We start from the raw sequence: 20,118 nt of genomic DNA, 5'->3' as shown, positions 1-20,118 counted from the left end.
GTGAGTGGTGGTAACAAGTAATAAAACTGGATTCTGCCTGGAAAAGTGGTTTCCCCCCAGTAATCCCACCTGTCGTGTTTGCTGTTTGATCCCTGGAAAGTGAAATGTGGAGGGGAAAGGCTGGTAACCCCAACTGCTGCCTTTGTAAATCCACCTGCTATGAAAGGGGAAACGTGAGGTGGGCTGTGAGGAAAGGTGCTTCTCCTCCGTCAGGCCTCTGGCTCGCGGGCAGGTGAGAGGCGCCGGGGCCGCCTGCTGAGGTGAGGAGGGAAAATGGCGGACGGCGGGGAGAGGAGAGCGCCCCCCCGCGGCGGGCGGCCGGGAGGCGGCGGCGCGGGCGGGGCAGTAGGGGGCGCTGCCGGGCCGGGCTCGGCGGGCCCGCGGCCGGGGCCGGTCTGTGAGCGCAGCTCGCGCAAAGTGACAAGTGAGAGGGGCTGAGGCGGCGGCCGCCCGCGCTCGCTTCCCCGCCCGCCAGGAGAGCGCAGCCCCGAGGGCGCGGCGTGGGACGGCTCGGGAGGAGACGCGGCCCCGCGGCGGTGCGAGGGCCGGCCCGGGACGCCGGCGCTGCGCGGTGGATGTGGGAGTAGCGCGGCGCCGGCTCAGGAATGCAGCAGCCGGGCGGCGGGGACGGGAGCCTCTTGCTGCTCCCGCTGCTCCTGCTGCTGCGCGCGGGCAGCCGGGCGGAGCTGGGGGACGCCACGCAAGGTAAGGGGTGTGCGGGGCCGCCGGCCGGCTTTTGTCCCGCGGGAGCCTCCCCTCGCCCGCGGCGGCGGTACCGGAGGCGGTTTGTGAGGGGGACCGAGCCCGCGTGGAGTCCGGCGCGGCGGGGCCGGCCGTGAGGCGCGCTGGGGCGAGCGCGGCGCAGCCCGCCGGCGGGATGCCGCCCTGCTGAGGGGCTGGGGGGCTGGGGGCCCTCCGCCCGCCGGGGAGCCCGCGGCTCCAGCGCTCCCCTCCCGCCGCCCGTTAACGAACTCCGAGTTTTATACTCGATCGGTGTTTAATTGCTTCGTAAAAAGCCCTTCCAAGTGTTCGGCCGAGTTATTAGCTAAGTGTAACCATGCCCAGGCAGTCCCGCTTTTGATACGTGATTGATGGTTCCCGAGGCGGCGTTATCGACGGTGACTTGTCCTTCAGCTTGTAGTCTTCCAATAAGAAGTTTTCGGCTTTTCTATTTTTTTTAAAAACAGTAATCTTAAGGTCCCTTTGATTTAGTTTTAACGAGTAATATCTATTTTGCTATCCTTCTGTTTTATGAGGGTTTTGATTTCAGCCTTTTGCAAATGATTTATGTTTAAAGCATAGCGTAACACATGCATAAAGGGACCTAGATGGAATTAGGCAAGAAGGACTGATTCTGAAGCCAAGTCAGTAAAATGTGAGCCTGCTTTTGGACGCCTACATGACAATTTCAGTAAGAGGTGACTGACTACTCATGAACTCCATCTCCTTGAAGGTATTTTATGGTGGGTACTTAAATCACAAGCCAATTCTGCAAAGTCCCGGCTGATAATATGGCCATATTTAGTATTTAAAGAAGAGGGGAAAAAAGTGAACACTGAAGAGATCAAGCTGATTGAATTTAAATACTTAGCAGTTCAAAACTGAAAAAGCTGTGGTTGTAAAACCTCTAAGCCAAATTGCAGATACTGTAGGATAACTGCGTTTAAAAGGCTGGTCGTAGCTAACAGATACAATGCTTTTGTCATATGCCTGTGCCTGAATTTCTCGCTGTGTTTCAGTGTGTCCCTAGTGATGCCGTTACCTGGGACTGTGTGTTAGGTAGTGGATCTGTTTGAATGACTTCCAGATATTGCAGTGTGATTCTGTTGGACCCAGGAGTCTCCTGGTGCAGATTCAACGGCTGGATGATGTTCTAGCTTAGGGTAGGAATTCTCTATGACATCTCAGTGGGAAAACTTTCAAATGCTGTTTTCTAGTGTCCCCAGGGAATGCTGTATGTGCTTAATAAATAGCTGTATAATTAAAAGGGGCAGGGGGGAAGACAGGCCATCTTTTTCAGATAATTTCAAAACTTTAGGGTTAAAATATGAGAACTTGTGATTTTCTAAGAGCCTAGAGAGGGGAGAAAACCCATGAACATAAAGCAACTGATCATGTTGGGTCTAAACCTGCCCATTTTCTATTTACGGTGAATTGTGCAGGGAAGTATCTTTCGTTATATGAATTCACCTTTATGTATGACTTAATATAGTCATTATGCACAATTACTTTCCACAGTGAAATATTTCTTGTGTTTTAAGTAATATTTTTGGCGAAAGCTGACAATGTTGATTCATGAGCAGATCAAGTGATTTTTTTTTTAATAGATAGACATTTATCATATGTTACAACTACATACTACGTTTTCCGCCAAGCTTGCCAAAGATCTAGGTTTTGTCAAAGAGTAACGAAACCTAAACATCTAATGCTAATTAAACAAACAAAAAAACTATTATAATGTGTTTTACAAATGTCTTTAAGATAACTGTAGTGGCTGGGTAAATAGATTTTGCTCCATCAGAAACCCAACGAACCATACAGTACCCTTCAATCCCTACCCTTTTACCTTCACATTTTTCAAAAAGGTAGAATATGGACTGCTATATAAGTAAAAGACTTGATTTTTCCAGGCATGTCAAATAAGGACTGCAATGAAAGTCCATCTCTGGTGGTAGCCTAACTTCTGCTACCAGAAAAGATGGCCTGGAAATCCAATATCTGACAGCCTAATACACTGAAAATATTGAAGAGTAGTTTGGGCTCTTAGCTCCCTGAGGTCCGTAAGGATCAGAGCCTGCTTGTGCTGCGCTTGGTCCAAACATCTGTGAAGACATGGCTCCCAGTATAGAGTTTGACACTGTGATCCAGTAAACGTATACAGATGTGCACAGATGGCCTCATGTGAATAGGCTGATGCAGCTCAGTAGGACAGGTCTGATGCCAGGAACTTGCACAGCTATTGTCACATCTCTTTTGGGGAGGATTATTACCAGGTCATCCATTTAGTTGAGTTATTGTCAAGTGACCAAAACTGTGTTGCTGTGTTGCCTTCCAAAGGCTCTTTTTTGGCCTTTTCCTCTTCACTTTTACCCCCGTCTCCTGCTGCTTCCTTTTTGTCAATGACCTTTCCTTGTAGAAAGCAAAACAAAACAAAAAGCACATTTTCCTTTGTATATTCATGCTGTCTTTAATGTGTGCTCTTCCCAAGGGTGCTCACGGGCTGCCCAAATGTTCTGAATAAAACCACAAAGTTAACTGGAACAGAAACGCTCCAACTTGGGTATTTTTTCATTCTTTGCAGTATCTGACTATGGATATTACCAGTTCAGCTTTGTTATTTTTATTCCATAGCATGTAACTTTGTGAGGAGTCATGATAGAAGAAGTGTGACTAGTATAAAAGCATTATAAAAACATACAGTAAAACCACAGATCTCTAGATTAGGTTTTAGATTATAGGGGGTACTGTTGATTTCCTTGAAAGTTGCCTCTTGTGAGATAAAGTTCCACAAGCTCTTCATTAGTCCCTGTAATACTCCAGTGGTTAATTGTTTTGTCCATAGGTCAACAGGCTGCTATTTCAGCCAGTATCCACTTACGAGTTCACAAACAAACTAAATGCTTTTGTTGCCTTAAGCCTATAAGAGGATGAGAGTAGATGTCACTGTTTGACTTACAGTGATTGTAGTCTCACATTTCTTGAGAAAAGTTGCTTGAAGTATCAGCAGATTATCTTCAGGACATAATTTCTTTGTTTCTATAATTAACATTTACTGGAACTGCTGTGTTGATTATGTACACACAGGAACTTTAAGTTAAAGCATTGCAAATGAGATATGGTCAGGAGAGCGTTTTTGAGCTTGTGTATGGATTTTAAATACAAATACCTAAATGTAGGCAAAGGTGGGGGAAGCTTCCCTGAGGTGTGACGCTAGATACCACTCTTTGGAAACGTGTAGAAATGCAGCAGTCTTCTGAGGCTCAGAAGAGCACCTCAGAGTTGAAAACTCTTTAAAAAGCTCTCTTAACTGAATGCAGCTGCTTTCCACATAATGATTGTCTTGCAAGCCAGAAATATCTGGAAAGTTAACTAATACAAAATAAAAGGTGTAAACGTTTTCTTCCCCAAGCCCTGGAGAAAACCTCAGTGGACCTCACTTGCAATTACAGCATGTTTTTGAAACTATGTATCTTAAGAAACAATTTTTACTGATCTGGTAGACTGTGAGCTGCAGTTATTTTCAGTTGCAAAGCCCTGTGTTTTATCTGCTGTTGTAGTGTGATGTTCTTGTCTTGCTGCAGGTACCCAGGTAACGTTGGCTGGTACTTCACTGGTGAAGTCGCTCTCTGAACCAAAAGAAATGAGGTAGAAGTAGAGTAGTACCACGCGTAGGTAGAGGCGTGGTGGTGGTAATGCAGCTTGCATTTTGACAGTGACTCCTATGTATTGAAACACTTAATAGGAATGTCAAATGAAGTTATGCTATTGTTAAGATGCTGTCTTTGATCTAAGTTTCTGCTTCTAAAAATTACCAAATTGGGGTATATTTCTTATAATAATGTCTTGCACCTGAAGGCAGAGGAAAGGTTTATGTGAAATCTGAATCTGGTTATGCAGTAGGAGGCAGTTCCTAGTGGTAAGGGTAGTGCAGCATTGTGGGGAGAACTGTGGAACCAACTCCTTAGAGCAGAACTTAAAGAAATTGTGGGTTGATTGGGGCTGGGGCGGTGGTTAAGTGATAGTTCAGAATAGTTGAGTGACTTTATAGGGCTTCTGTCCTGGTTTCTTTTTCATTCTAATAATGGAACTATTGAAAGGCAGTGAATCTGCTCATTTATAAATGAAACAATAATGAAATGAATAAAACAGCGCAACTGTCTATGATCCTTTGGAAATAATAACAAAATACTGCTGTTAGCTGAAGGATGGTTCTATAGGTTTGATGATTGCAGTTCTACATTCTTTATGATGAATGGAGAGCACTCTAAAATTCCTGAATTTTACATTTGGTGTAAAATTTCATTTGGGCAGGTGCTGCAGAAGAAGTTACAATTTTTTCTGTCTGTTTACAAGCAGAGCCACCCCCTGCCCCCTCGCCAGGAGTGTGGCATGTGAGAGGCTTGGTTGTGTTTAATGTCTTTTAATTGGGCTGAAATGACAGAATGCATGGAAAGGCTATGAAGTTTGCTAAGGTAAAAAAATGGAATTATTTCAGCTTAAATAGATACTACTAGTGTGTTATGTAATAATAAAGATCTAAATACTGCTGTTTAAAACTAGTAAAGTTCATTTAGGTCCTCTTGGGAATATAATGTAAAATAAAAGAACTTGCATATATTTGGAATCTAATGCAATGTGATATTGAAAATGGTGCTCCGCCAAAGTTAGAGAGCTTGGGAAAAAGAAGTAGCTTTACAAAGGAATCCTTTAGTGAGGGAAAGCAATAATGCAGGCTTCTCAGCATACTTCCATGCCAGCATCCTGTAGTGAGGAAGATTGCTTTCCAGGATCTCCTTCTGAAGTGGAGACATTGGAGTGCCACTGTTTCCAAGTAAATCTGCAGAACAGTATATGAAAGGAAATGGCTAGTGACTTGTAAAAAGAATCCCATGGTGCATATTACTGGGATGGACACAAATTTGGAGGATGATTAGTTAGATACGATTCCTGAAGAAATAATGCAGAATATTCACCAACAGAAAGCCAGATCACTCCCATTGAGGAGGGACTGACAGGTATAAATTAACTGCAGGGCCAGTACTGTGTTTCAGCAGTGCTGCGTTCAGTGCTGGGCTTTTTCTAATGTGTTTCAACAAGTCATTAGCTGGAGTTCCTGCCGAAGGCATGAAATAGTCTCCAAAGCAGAAGAAAGCCTAGGTCAAGTCTGCTTTGTTACTTCTACTGAGTTTCATGGCGTAATTGTACTTGATAGCCTCTTTTAACAAAATCCCTTCAGGGAGCTGCATAGAGGCTCTGGTTGTGTTTGATCAGTGAGGTGCTATAGAGCACCTTCACAGGAGATTGAAGAACAACAAAAAATTGCCTCTTGCAGGAAGTATCCTGTATTGCTGATGCTGGCAAGGTCTGGGGAGTGTGTCTCTGTCAGCTGGACTGGGACAATTGCATGCCAGTTCTAGGCATGTGCTGGTCCTGGCATGGCTTAACCCACTTGGGCCTTTCTGTTCTCACGTTGGAGGCAGGGAACCTGGGCACATTTATGGTGCTTCGGGAGCGTTGAAGGGAAAGGAGATATTTCTGGCCTTGGTGTAAGGGGAAGTTTAGGAAAAAAAAGAATTAAAAAAAAATATGAGGTGAATCACTATATGTAGAGGCAAGACACGCTCCTGAAGAGTTCAAGAAAAAGTGCTGGTAACTTTGTGCAGATGTTGCATGTTTTTTATAACTGCTGCTGATGCCCTGTTCTGCGTTGTGTTGTGCAAAGACATGCTTTCACTCAGTAACAGATATTTGGGTCTAGGTTTACATTAAGACTTAGCTATCCCAACATGCAATGCCGAAGTTTCATAACTAGATGAGTTCTTGAGAAAACAGTTAGTGGAGGCTCTGGTGGAAGCCTGCATTTTATTAAAATTTTTTTTCAAACTGGTCAGGTCATATGTTGAAACCGATACTTCACGATGGCTTCCTGTGACCTTCTGCTCCTTTCCTCCAAGGGGTGTCAGTTGTGTGTACTCCTGTCCGGTTCCCAGATGCTCTGTTCTGTCTGCAGCAGAGGTCTGAACATCTGTTCCATGCGGATCTGGGAAAGAGACGGAGTAGTGAAACTGTGTGTTGGAGCACAGCAGCAGGCCATGGGAAATTGAAAGATCAGAGATAAGCAAGGAAAAATGTTCGGCAACTTTATAACCTCATTGCACATTCTCTCCAGAGACTGGAAATATATGAGGGTATGCTTTTCTTACCCTTAGAACTTGAGATTATCTTTGGAAGGATATGTGCTTCCAGATTCACAGAGTGAGCATTCCTTTCAAGAAAGCTGTTTTGTCTTCCTCTGAAGGAGGTGGCACGGTCCCTCCTTGAAAATGCTGAGCCATGCTTTCAAGGATTGGTGGTGAAAGTTTAAAGTGCTGCCTGAGAGCGTCCGCATTGTGGCCAGTCAATACAGAACATAATGGCTACTCATTCAGAGGAACTGTGTGCTGGGAATATGTGCTGGGGAAGGAGGGATTTTATGATCTGTGTGGCTGTATTTTCAAAACTCATGAGGATCTTTAGCTCTTATCATGTTTCCTTGGGAGAGCCAAGCACTTCTCTAAATCTCATCAGAAAGGGCAGAGGGTGCAGACCAGTCTAAAGGCTTCAGAAGCCTAGTCAGGACGAATGAAGCTGCTTGAGATGATGCAGTGAGTGAGAAATTTTAGTAGAGCCCTTTTTATATCATGTCTGGTACTTCATCTCTTCTTGTTGGGCTAATACCACTTTGAAAAGAACCTGTCTTTGTACTTCAGTCTCCTAACCACATCTAGGTAAAAGGGAGAAATGGCATTTGTAGGGAAAAGGGTGAACTTTTGTTAGCCCAGCTGACAAGCTTTTGAGTGCAGAATGTGGGCTTTGCCCTGAGGGCAGGAGTGGACCCTAGTAAGACCTAATAATAACACTACCACCTTTCCTTGTTTCTTTCAATTGTTACAACTATGTAGGTATCATTATTTGAAAAATAATAGCAATGCTTCCTGTAGTACATAGAATAATTCATGCTAGGCAGAGGCTGCAGGTTAGTGTTCTGTTTTCATCTAAACATTTCCTTTAGCACTAGCACTATAGAAAAGTTATTATGATGTTCAGTATGTTGAAGGATTTTCAATTAAAGTGATTTTTCCACTGTCTTCCAGAGAGCTTTTATCTGATTTTGGACAGAATGTGTGTCTGATGATAGGATTGTTCTTACTGAAGGCTTTGGTTTAAAAGCACAGATGTAAAGCTGCTTGCATATGTAAAAGCATTATTGGGTAACAAAACAAAGGGTGGTAGAACAAATTGCAGAGTATGGTGACGAGGCTGGGCTAATGGACATCTTAAAATGTTTGAAGCCCATACAGCAAGGGCATAGGAGTCTTCATGTTCTCCTAGGAGAGTCTGTTGGTTGTGGTGAGCGCTTCCCTTTATTCTTTCTTAGACTTGGTACCAGCCTTTGTTACACAACTTTATGCAAGGGTATGTTTGGATAATACAAAACAGCTTCCAGAGATGTTTTGTTGCAAATATGAACATGTTATGGAACTGCTGATTGTTGAAGTTGTTGAGATAGTCAGGCATCTGGAAAAAACCAGAAAGGATTCGTCCAGACTCAGTATACCCCGTGAGGTCAGGCAGGTGTATTCCTGACGTTCTCACTACAATTTGAAAAGGGTTTGAATGTTTTCAGATGATTCTTGCATTTCATGAACTTTTAAGTTTTCATCCCACTTGCAGAAGTAATTATCTATGCTTGTGCTTGTTAACTGCTCTGAGCTATGAAGCGAGTGGTAAAGTCACCTTTTTGACTTGGTTAGAAAAGGAGAAATGCAGTGTCATAATGCTGTCATTGTGTTTGTAGCAGCAGCTGAATAAAACGTACAAGCCACCTCAGCATCCATAGCTTTGAACATCTGTGAAATATGCAACTTGGAGAGGGGGTTTGTTTTCTTTCTGTTGAATTCAGCTTCAGTAATTCTGTCCTCAAAGATTATTGTGATTGTGTATACAGAGCAGTCTCTAAGAAAAGCCAGAACCATGGCCAAATGACCAAGAAAAAATATAATTCAATGTTAGAACTAAGATTAGATCTATTTTTGATCCAGCAAAGTCCTCTTTGAAAAAAACTTATTACTTCACCTTTTTCTTCTTGGAGAGTTACTGTCCTTATTGTACAGTGAATATCATTTTAATCTGTGACACCTTTATAGAGTTATTGTATATCTGAATGCTGTGGATTCTACACTGTATTTACAACAGTTTTTGCCTCTCCTGGTTTTTCCTGTAAGAGGTCAGTTATCGTGGTTGAACATCTCTTCTCAAAATTAACTTGGCTTCAAATAAAAGGAAGTATTTTTGTAATTGTTTTGTTTACTCTGAAATATTTGATGTGCTGTATAAGTAACAAGCATTCTGTATGTTTTAGTTTTTAATTTTATTTTATATGTTAATTATTCATTCCATGTTTTGATTTTTATTTTTAAAATGCATTATCTCTCTGTGAATTGAGTGAAAAACTGTAGTATGATGGAGACATCTCTTTTTCTCCAGAACAAGCTGAGTGTAGAGAGCACCACGTTGAGCTCTGCTTTCAGTGTGTTTCACCTAGAATGACAAGAGGTCACTTAATTTGAAATTGATTGTCAGGGAAATAGATTTATGTCACTAAATGCTTTCAAAAAGCCACCGAATAGCATTAGGTGGATCTCTGCTTTTGACCATTGACATACTATTCTAGTGTGTTGAATCATTTTCTTTTCCTACATTTAAAGCTCTTCTCTAAATGAAAAAAAAAAAAATATGGTTTCCAGCTTTGATTTGTGCGCCCTTTTTTTATGAAGAGTGGAGCTCCCCTGAGAGCTGAGTTACTGTGGAGGGCTACTAATACCCACAGCTGAGAAGCTGGCAGCAAGAGGGAAGGCTGGTAATTAGAAGTAAAAATGTGGTAGTTTAGAAGTGACTATCAGCCAGCGATTAAATCTGAAATTGCAAGTGGGTTCTTCCTTTGTTTGGGCCCTGTCTGGGCTTTTGATGCCTTTTCCTGCTACTGGACAGGAGAATTGCATTTACTCTAATTAGCAATATGTCAGAAGTCCTCCCAGAAACCCTGGCTGGTACAAAGCTGGCCCCCTTCTAGCTGGTATGCGCTTATGAGGCTTGAGCCTCTTCATCGATTTGTATTTAATATCTGGGGCAACTTGGTAGTGTTGCCAATGCTTTTTATAGCTCTGAATGGTCCAGTGTTGTGGTTTGAGAGCATGGTTGTTCTGCCTGGTATTGCATCAAGCAGTTAAGATTAGCTTGGGAATGCTGGGCTGCTGGCATCTCTGAGGCTGAAACACTTCATGTTCACGATAGGATGTTTTTGAACTGAGGGCCCCTTACTTTTACATTCACTTGGCGTTCTGTCAGAGCCCAAGTCTGGCGACCTTTGTAAGTGAGATGCAACAAGCCTCACTTATTTTAACTATTGGTCTGTCACTGTGTTTTTAATTTACTGTAATTTAATAACTGACACAATGCTGGAATGAATAAATGGGCTGTGAACATTCTCGTAGACCTTGGAAGTCCAGCTCAGGGCAAGATTTAGCTTTTAATTAACACTGTCCATGAGATTTATTGTTAAAACTATATCCTTTTAAGTAAGTACATCTGAAATTGAGTAAGAGATGAATAATTGAAACCTGGTGTGGGATAACAGAATGCATTCTAGTGCATGCAATAGTGTAGCACAGTGACCTTCTGCAGCAGAGTGGAGGACCATCACAGATCTAGACTCTGTTTCTATTAAGTTATGGGTCGTTCCACTGTTGGGCAACAAGTTGAATGTTGTCTTTATCTCTCCCTTTATTTTTCTTGTGAATGATATGCTGCTATATGTAGAAAACCGCGTGTTCTTCACTACATTAAGAGCACTAGTATTTTCCATGTGTATAAACCAGATTTTTAGTACAGCAAAGAGCTTTAGGAAGGCCTTTGGATGCCCAACTAAAAAGAACTGTTGAAGGGGTTTTGCATCTTTTAGCCCCTACTGCTACATAAATTTTCCAAAAAGAGGCCCAGGCAAAGGAAGAAGCTGTAAAGGCATCCTCTCACTATAGAGGAATCTTAGTCATTAGCAAAATTCTAATTAATGAGGGATCAAAAGATTATGTTCTTCTGATTTTCTTCCGTTATGTAGGGAAAGATTTTGGCTGCAACGCAAACGTCTTAACTGACATAGTTGTTCTCGTTGTGTCAGTAAGTGACTGAAGCTGTTGCCTCAGGCATCGCAGGCAATCCAGCAAGGGTCATAGCCAGCAGAGCAGTGCTATCGCTGTCTTTGATTTGGGAAAACTGCAGTGTGTAGTGTTCTGCACAGTTTTGTACGTTAGGGGGTTTTAATTTTATTTGTCAGCTCCACAGAAATCCCCTACCCAAACCCTGTAATTGTTGGATGTTCTGTTATACTATTCCCCCTGCCAGTTATTATCTCCTAAGATTATCAAGGGTAACTTCACATGGACTAATTGTAATAACTGAAAAGGCCCAAGGGGAAGAATTCTGTCTCGATGTTGCAAGTAGGGGATTAAGTGTGCATGTATTCAATGTAATTTGCTGAGAGGTGTCTATGTACATAGCTGTCAGAAGAACTGTAAAATTGTTTGAAATATTGCAAAGGATAGATACGTGGTGATATGGAGGCTCAACTTTTGCTTTTGGTACATTATCCCATTGAAGGTAAATGTGTATGCTTTTTTCTCCCCTTGTCTGTATAAGCTAGTGTCAGGCTCCTCAAGAAGGAGGAATTTATGTTCTTGAAGGATTATTGTGCTAATTTAGCTTTCATTTCATCAGGTATCAAGGACTGATATTATCCTGCTATTTGTTACTGTATTTTTACTGTAAATTACTGACACCAGAGATGGTTGATGATTACAGTGAAGATGACTGAGGTGCAGGAAGGAAATACTAGTTTTTGATCTCTACTTGCTTTGCTGTCTTAAAAATCCTGTAAGTGGTTATGATCCTCTGGGGCTCAGTTGTTCAGTAACGCTGATTAAAATAGCTATTCTGAGCAACAGACCCTGACAGATTTTCTGCCAGGGCCCTGTAAAGAATACATGCAATACATCTTTTAGGAAATCTAGCGGGCAATTGCTTTCAGTCAGCTAAAATATTTCCCGTGTAAAAGAATGCCTGCTATGATGGACTTGTGATGGGAGGTACTGTTGTGTCAGAAATAACAGGCTGGATTCATGGCAGCTCTCCTGACAAATATATTTTTCTAGTGATCAATGTTTTTGTTAAAATAATGTTAACAGCACTAGACTTGTATTTGTTCTATAGTATTCCTGGGTTCCAGGTTGTTTCTTCTGAACTGTAGCATATTGAGTAATACAAGCATCCAAAGCTATTCAGTGTCTCAGTTTTATTTAAACAAAGGGTAAAAAATGAATTATCTAACTGTTCAAAGAAGATTTATCTTTCTTAATTTTGGCCTCAGTGGAATCTCCCTCTAAGCTTTTCTTGGGGCTTCTGGGTAAAATAGAGCCACTTTCAATGTGAGAATGATGATGTGTGCACTGCAAGCAAGAGCGTGATGTTACTGCCCCAAAAGATGCATCTTTGAACAGTTAGCATGATCATTCCTGTTAATGATGGCACTTGTTACTGTTAGACATAGAAGTAAATTGAAAAGTTACTTGGATATATTTTCCTTACTTCTGAAATAAAATCCATTTTTTTTTAATAGGGAATAATTTTGCTACTTTGTTTCTTGGCACACTTCATCTAGCAGTGAACAGAGCAGAAAGCAATTTCAGTGCTGAGTGTCCTAGAACATCTTATCCTGAAGAACAAAGAAGTGCAATTCTTGTCATTAATTTCATTGGGACTTAAAGTATGTGGGGTGCTTGAAAGAAATGGGAGAGGTGCTGAGTTTTGTTTTGCCACATTGCTCCATTACACTGGTGCAACTCCTGAGTATTTCCCATCAACTCTGGTGTTGTTCAAATGTACAGTGGTACCACTGAGGTGGTTATTCTTCTGTAGATTTGTGCAGAAAAAAACCCCTAATTTGACAAATGGCGATAGTCTGGACTTCTGCTGGTGCCCCTTTTCCAATCGAAGTTAAGTGTCCACTGCAGAATGTGTGAAATTTGAATACTTTGGATTTTGTCTGTAAGCAGAATATAGTGTTGCTTTTGCTTCCTGCACCAAATGCCATGGGAGAAAGGATAGTTTTGATCTGTGCTATCCATACTGTGATGTGTAGCTGTCTCGGCTTTCAGGGATGAAAGACGGCTGTCATTTACAGCACTTGCCATATGAGAAAATAGTGTCTGTTCTTGCATAGCTGTTTGGGGGAAGGGAGAAAGTGAATGCTTTGCATACAGGAAAATATCTGCTCAGGGGGTATTTGATTTCACCAAACAAAATATTATCCAACCTCCTTTGCATGACTTTCATACTATAGTGGGGTTAAAATGAACAGCCAAATGCAAATGGTTACACTTCTTGTTCCATATATGTTTTCATGCCTTCTCCAACCTTAATTATAATATCCTCTCTTTTTTCTTAAAGAAATATATACTAGGAAATTAAAAGGCAACTCGTTTGCCTAGTAACAAATAGTATAGAATTCAGTCAAATCCTAATTCAGTCAAATACTGTTTTTCTATGAGAAATATTTCTCAGACTGAATGTATGACTCGAAATAAGCAGTTTCATTTCCCTATTTTAAATCCATTTGTATGTCAGGAAAGCATTTACACTATTTGATGAAAGCCATTGCTACTTGAGACAATGTTTGTTCTTGAAACCTGCATTTAGTAATTGCATGTGCAATTCAAGGAGAGTAATAGTAGTTCTCTGAGCATGAACTTTTCACATTTTGGAGGAATATAAAGATATAAAAAAGGAAATGTTTGATGCTGTGCATTTAAATCTGCTCTTTTGATTGGGGAAACAACTGTTTTTAGTCTGCTATATGGCTTCTTTGGCTTTTATTAATTTTGTTATCACTTTTAGAGTTCTGAAATGAGTGATATTTGTCTATAAAAAAGGATTTTATAATCTTCAATATTTTTCTGTTTTGCCTGCATCTATCAAACATTTGTTCAGATGATGTGAAAGGGAAGACAGCTTGAAGTGTCTTTTTCCTGTTGCATGAGATTTGATCCTTGTTTGAGTTCTGCAGAATTTACTAGTTTGAGCCAAACTAGGAAACATTTTGGATATTTTATGTTCATTCATCTTTGATGTTTTTGATTTGGGACTTCAATGGCTTATTTTGGATATAAGCCCAGGTGAAAATGGGATGGAAAGGGGTTGTACCTGGCAGGTGAGGTTCTGGCAGCCCTTTTCTGGCCTGCACCAACAGGTTCTGTCCTGGGCCAATTTTAATCCAAGGCATTTCTAGGGTTTCCATCTCTGTCGTATCTAGATACTGGTATGTCTGAAGATGCAATACCAGGAGGATCACCCTTGGAGAGCACAGATACTAAAGATTTGGAAATTCAGTGTTAGTGCCTGCTTTCCAGAGTAGAGTTTTGGTTATTTTTTTGTTCTCTGCTTAATTATGTTATTTACCCTCCATGGAACTCTGTTGATTCAGAGGTGAAATGGCGTACACTGAACTTTGTGATTTATATTGTCTTTGGCAGAACACTTATTCAGAGATGCTAAGAGTATTAGAAAGCATCAACCCAGAGTGTAGCCACATTTTCACTCATGTTCTTTCGTGAGGAGGGGCTATGCTATTGAGCTGCTCTGATGAATCATTTCTATTGGCAATTCAACATCCTGGGGTTTTGTTTGGGTTTTAGTGTATCCTTGTCTCAGCCAACATCTGCTTAGATGCTTTTTATTGACATCCGTTTAATTTGGGGATTTTCTTTGTTTAATTGAAACTTTGAAGTCACAGGAAGATCGTTTGACCAAACCTGTTCTTCTTTGCACTAATATAAATGCAGAATAAATCCATACTGTGACTGATGCTGGTAATAAATTGTGTGTGTTGAAGAGTCCATGGTTTGATAGTTGCCAGTTCCTTTGGTTCAGCAAGACTTAAAATTTCTTGACTTTTGAAGCATGCTGCAAGGCTTGCCTGCTTATTTGAGCTGCTTAATAAGGAATAGATAGAAGGAAGGGTAGCTCTTAGAAATCGTGAATGGGTAGGGGTAGTCACTAATAAGTACGCTATGACATACTTTGCATGCATTTTTTTAAAAAACATTATTTAAATGCATTTTTTTGTACATGTGCCAAAAACATAGGGCAGTTACAGTTTTAAGTGAACACCCTGATCTGACTTTAGAGATGTGGTATGGTTCAATTCTTACGTGCATGTGATGAACAGCAGAGAAACATAGCATATCATGAAGTTAGGCAGCAGTGCCAGCTCTTCAGTTGTTTTGTGTTTATAAGCAGATGCTTATTCTTTAATCTAGGGAGTGATTGGTATATTATCCACAGTGTGACTGATTTACCAAGAGATGCAATCAATTTGTTTCTATGCAGAGACATGTCTGGCCTAATACAATACAGGCACACTAATGACAATGCAGTTTCCAGTGCTTTTTCTTATTTTCCAGTTTTTAGTGACTGGCATTATTAAAAAAATGAATAAATCCATCTGTACCAATTTACATTTTCAAGGGAGAAGGTAGTGGGGAGCAGAATTACAGATGTTTGTGTGCCCAAACCCTATAATGATATTAGCAAATAACAGAGCTGCAATGCTATTTGGCATGACAGCTAAAATGATTGACCTGTTTTTCTTTCCAAACCTTTGTTTATATTAGAAGCTTTATATCTCAAATAAAATTAGCTTTATATGAATTGGAACTATACTTGTAATGATTTAGTTTAGAAAAGTAATGTCAACACCCCAAAGGATTTCTGGCCTTTGATTTTTTTCAGTGTCCAATGGAAGCCTTTCATAGAGGCTGGATAATGTCTTGTTCTGACTTCTGTTGCAGCACACAAAGCTAAGTGTCTTGACAGCTTCCAAACCAATAATATCTTACTTATGTTTCAATATATGAATAACAGCACAGGCTTTCTAGAAGTTATCTTTTTAGAATGTCTTTAGTTCTGTAACATGATGTAGCCAGATGAATGTAAATCCTTGAGCATTTTGAAGAACAGGAATGTATCCCTTTAAAAAAATGTGTGTTATAGCAGGGATGTGCAGTAATATTAATTCAGTAAGCCAGAGCTATACTCTTTTAATTAAGAGGTACAGTTAGCAGAGCATATGATACTTCTTCCTCTTCATGCTGTTTCTTTCCTTTTTTCTAATCTCTGCTCTCCAGTGTGTTTTTTTCATGGTCCTTGGGAGTCTTGTTTTTTCAAAGTGATCCCCTGCTGACTGTTTTGAGGTCTGTCTAAGCAGTTTCTTCAGCTCTAATTTAAAAGAAAGTGTTCCCTTTGATTACTTAAATAATTCCATTGCTGTCCGTGTGCTTATTTTCTTCGCGTGGAAGAGCTGGGAGGAGAAGAGACCAGAGAGCTGCCAGTGCTTCTTGGTCCATCTGCTGTGGTGATGTCTCATCCAAGTGGATGCATCTTTCTGCATCCCAGGTTTGTCACCCTAGGCTGGGGACTGTGTAAACAAGCGTTTGCATCAGGTAGCGCATGGAGAGACTGGTGGAGAAGCCATTCTGTGCAAACTGGTGCTGGAAATGCTGTTTCTGTTGAAAAAGCTGTTCCACACAGTGCTGCTACAGATGTCTCCTCTCTGGTCATTCTCGGCAGGCAAGTCCTATGGCAAGCTCTAGTGCTTTATCAGCTACAGCAAGAAGTGAGAACTCCTGCTAATTTTCTTACAGAGGCAATTGGTGTGGTGAGGAAAAATGCCTCAAGCTGCTACCTTCTCCGCGGGCCTGGTTTGTTTTCCCCTTTCCTATCATTTCCCTTTGCCCCACAGCATATGCAGCACTGCCTGTGTTTGCCTTCTTTCTCCTATTGACGGCAAATGTTGCTAATTTATTCTTGTCTTGAGGAAAACTTTGAAAATAGTAACTTGCCTTTAAATTTAATATCTGCTGGTTCCTAGATTACTGCGGTGGCAGAATCTGAAGTGTTCTGACTGGGGGACATCTGTGTTTGTTCAAGAAACAACAGGAGATGCAGTGGATGGAAAATAGATGAAGTTTGTTGAGGCACAAAAAACTGGCAAGATACCTTGAAGAAAGTGTTAAATAACAATCTCTGTTTAAGGCCCCAATCCAGCAAAGCACTTAAACATATATTGTAATTGTAAACAGTCGAGACGCCCGGTTGATTTAAATGGGAGTAGTTTTGTTTTTAAAGTTGTTAGATACTCACTTGAGTGCCTTTCTGGATCAGGGCCTAAGTGAGCGAGGGATTGAGTTGTTTTTCATTTACAAGAGTGAGACTTGAAAGTGAGACCTGACTAGTGGTTAGTGGTGTCCTGGGGCATCTGAGATCTCAGAGAGACTTTTTAAGGCTGTATCCCTGCTGATACTTTTCCTGCCACTTGCAAATATGTTGCTTTTCCCTTGCTTATTTTTCTGCTAACTAGTCAAATAACTTAGGCAGAATGTGAACCTAAAAGATGCAAATAATTCATTTCATGCCAGGGTCATGGTGTAACTGATCACATTTTTCAACCCAGCTTGTGTGGTGGAAGAGAGAAGGGAAGGAGCAGAAAAAGTAGTGATGTAGAGGTGGCTTTCTACTTTACTGGCATAAAGTACATGTAAAATTCTTAGGTTTATGTAAGTGCATATAAAATGATAGGTGAGGTTTTAATATATATATAGGTCCTATTTAGATAATCTGTATCTTTTTGTGAATCTTCAATCCATCCTAGAAGTGTTTCTTAGGAAAACAGGATTTTTTTTCAAGCAATTATTCACATATGACTTTAATTACTAGGAGGAACTTGCTTAGTGGGCTTGATCACACATATTTCTCTTGCAAGTTGTCTTTACTCCAGAGAGCTGACTGCTGTTTTCAGAGGAGACTGCTGTGCAGAGAATGCTCTTCTGCTTCAGGTTTGCCATTGGCTTACTCTGCAACAATTTGTCTCCTTCCCAATCTATGGGAAGCAGGATAATAATGTTTACCCACCTGTGTAATACAAGTTCAGATTCTTGAATGAAAGGCCCTACTGTGCGAAAATACAAGGTAGCACTATTGGGGAGAGGGTGGGAAGTGTTCTATACCTGCAACTTTAGACGACTTACTGTGGATGTAATGAAGTTTTCGTTAACAAATAGGTAAGGTGTAGCTGGTATGCACCAGTGTATGATGTTGCTTTAAAAAGATAACATTAGGGAATAATGCTACAATTGTCACTATCTTAGTATTTTTAAAAATGGGAAGGTCAACTTTCTAATCCCTTAGGTGTGGAAGTTGTGCTGTAGCTATTCCTGGTTATTGAACTATTCTGCTCTGGTTAACATGCTGCTTACCTGCTATTCCTCTCCAAGGCTTGCGTGTCCATGTAATTTCTAACTCAAAACGGCAATAGTATTTTGAAGGAGCTGGTAGAGGAAAACTTTTGCAATAGCAGGGTGATGAAGAAGAATGAAGAGGAGAATCAGATTTGCTGAAGAATAATATTGTTTCTATTGTGTATTGCACCCGCAGTGCCTGGACAAGATTTATGCCACAGTCCAGGTTGTGTACAAATGCCTGGTAAGGAGCAGGCTCCTTTCTCTGATGCTTTTATGGTGTAGATCTCAGTGGTCATGATGTCAGTGGTAAAACTCCATTGACTTCCACAGGGAAGGGGGTTTGCCTCCCCCTTCAATATATAGTGAAGTGTGAGAGATGGAACAGTAGCTTAGAGCAGAGATTTGACCAAAAGTCACACAACAGGTTAAAAATAAAGCACGTGCTCTCCCAAGTCTCCAGCAGGCGCTTTATAAGCTGCCCAAAACACTTCTCAAGAAGTAAATGAAAGTATATAGGAAATTGTGAAATAAGCAGCTCTTCTGTTAATCTTCAGTCATCAGCCGTGGGGGTGTGTGGTAGGTGTGTGTGTGTACAGCATACTCAGTAAAGGCCCTTATAATTGTTCCTGCATGAGCCTTAGGTCAGGAAATACACCTGACAAAGCTATAATTTGTAGACCTGTGTAAAACACCTTTTCATAAATCTTTGTTTCATATTTGTTTGGCTAAATCTTCTTACAAATTTCCCTAGCATTTTAGGGGCACAAACTATATCATTGTTTTGGAAAATGCAAGTCTGACCACTGTAAATGGGTTTATATTTCCAACAGGGCAGTTATTTAATTTCCTGTTGGAAGTCTGCAAATGTTGGCACTGTTGGCTCTTTGGTAGGAAGCCAAAAGAGTACGGTATCATTAACATGCTGCAGTCCATTTGAGATTTCAATTGGTTTCATCCAACCTTTCAGACTGGACTATAACAAAATATGTTTTTTTGATTAAATTTCATAAAAGCAGTCAGGGAGACAGGGGTGAAAGGAGGGTGACAGGGTATTCTCTAGCATGAGAACAGCTTTTGTTCTTCCTTACCTAGTCTTGTGCTGGAGTAATCCTCATTTTGCTGCAGACTTTATCTCACTTTGTAATTTTCCATTAAAGCACCACAAAAGGAAGGATGAAGTCTGATCCTGAAATTGGCTCTTTCAGTATAAACACGTTCCCTGATGCAGTTATCTTCCTTGGGATCCACGTGCAAGGTCCCTGCAGAAGGAGGAGTGCCAAGGTTTGAACCTCTTAATAGTCACGGTAAGTCACCCAGGTGCATTTCCAAAGGATTCATCAGCATTCAGACGACTGAGCTGTTTGGAAAATGCTGTGTTTAGAGACAAGTGCTTAGAGATGATTTGGAAAGCAAACTCTTATAAACAGAAAAGCTATTTTTGTTCGGAGTTTGTTTTAATTACACAGTCTTAACTCTGCAAAAATTAATCACACTAGTATAAAACCACATAGTTTACCTTGGATGCCTGGTGTAGGCTATCTATAGCTGCATGATGCATCAGGCAAGGCAATTTCCTCTGTGTAACAGTTACTGGCTCACGTGGACCTGCTGGTGTACCATTTCTGGTGCCCAACTTGCTTGTGGAATTCTCCATTTTACCATGGTTTGTAATGGAGATATATTCTTAACAACATCTACATCTTGAAATAGAGGAAGCCAACTTCAGTTTTCTTTTGCAAATTTTTCACTTTGAAAGGAACTATGTGTTGAAAACAAATGATCAAATGATGTGATGAACTCTTCATCACTTGGAAGCCTTTAAATCAAGGCTGACTTCCTGAACAATATGCTCACAGTCACAGTGGGCTATGCAAGAATTGCTGGATGAAGGAAATTGGGGCATGTGTCACACAGGGGATCAGATATAGGATTATTGTGGTCTCTACTAAATCTCGCATAAGACAGTACTTCAGTGTAATCTGTTTGGATTTACCCTGTTCTCAGCTGGAGC

The 20,118-nt window shown here is 40.9% G+C and overlaps 1 protein-coding gene across 5 annotated transcripts in view; it reads left to right on the top strand.

Moving 5' to 3' along the window:
• The first annotated feature begins 234 nt into the window (after positions 1 to 234).
• ROR1 (receptor tyrosine kinase like orphan receptor 1) overlaps positions 235 to 20,118 on the top strand; it is a 183,245-nt gene continuing 163,361 nt past the window's right edge. For 4 of the 5 annotated variants that reach the window (XR_013931253.1, XR_013931254.1, XM_080407254.1 and 1 more), the window contains exon 1: positions 235 to 705. Coding sequence is in view for 3 of the 5 variants with exons in the window: in XM_080407254.1 (XP_080263380.1) it covers positions 606 to 705 (100 nt within the window). In the remaining 2 variants the exon portion in view is untranslated. The other variant, XM_080407252.1, reaches the window with a different exon arrangement.

Source organism: Falco punctatus (genome assembly GCF_963210335.1).
Source record: "Falco punctatus genome assembly, chromosome: 11".
NCBI lineage: Eukaryota > Metazoa > Chordata > Aves > Falconiformes > Falconidae > Falco > Falco punctatus.
Note: the sequence above shows the minus strand (reverse complement) of the source record. Positions and strands in the feature narration are given on the sequence as shown.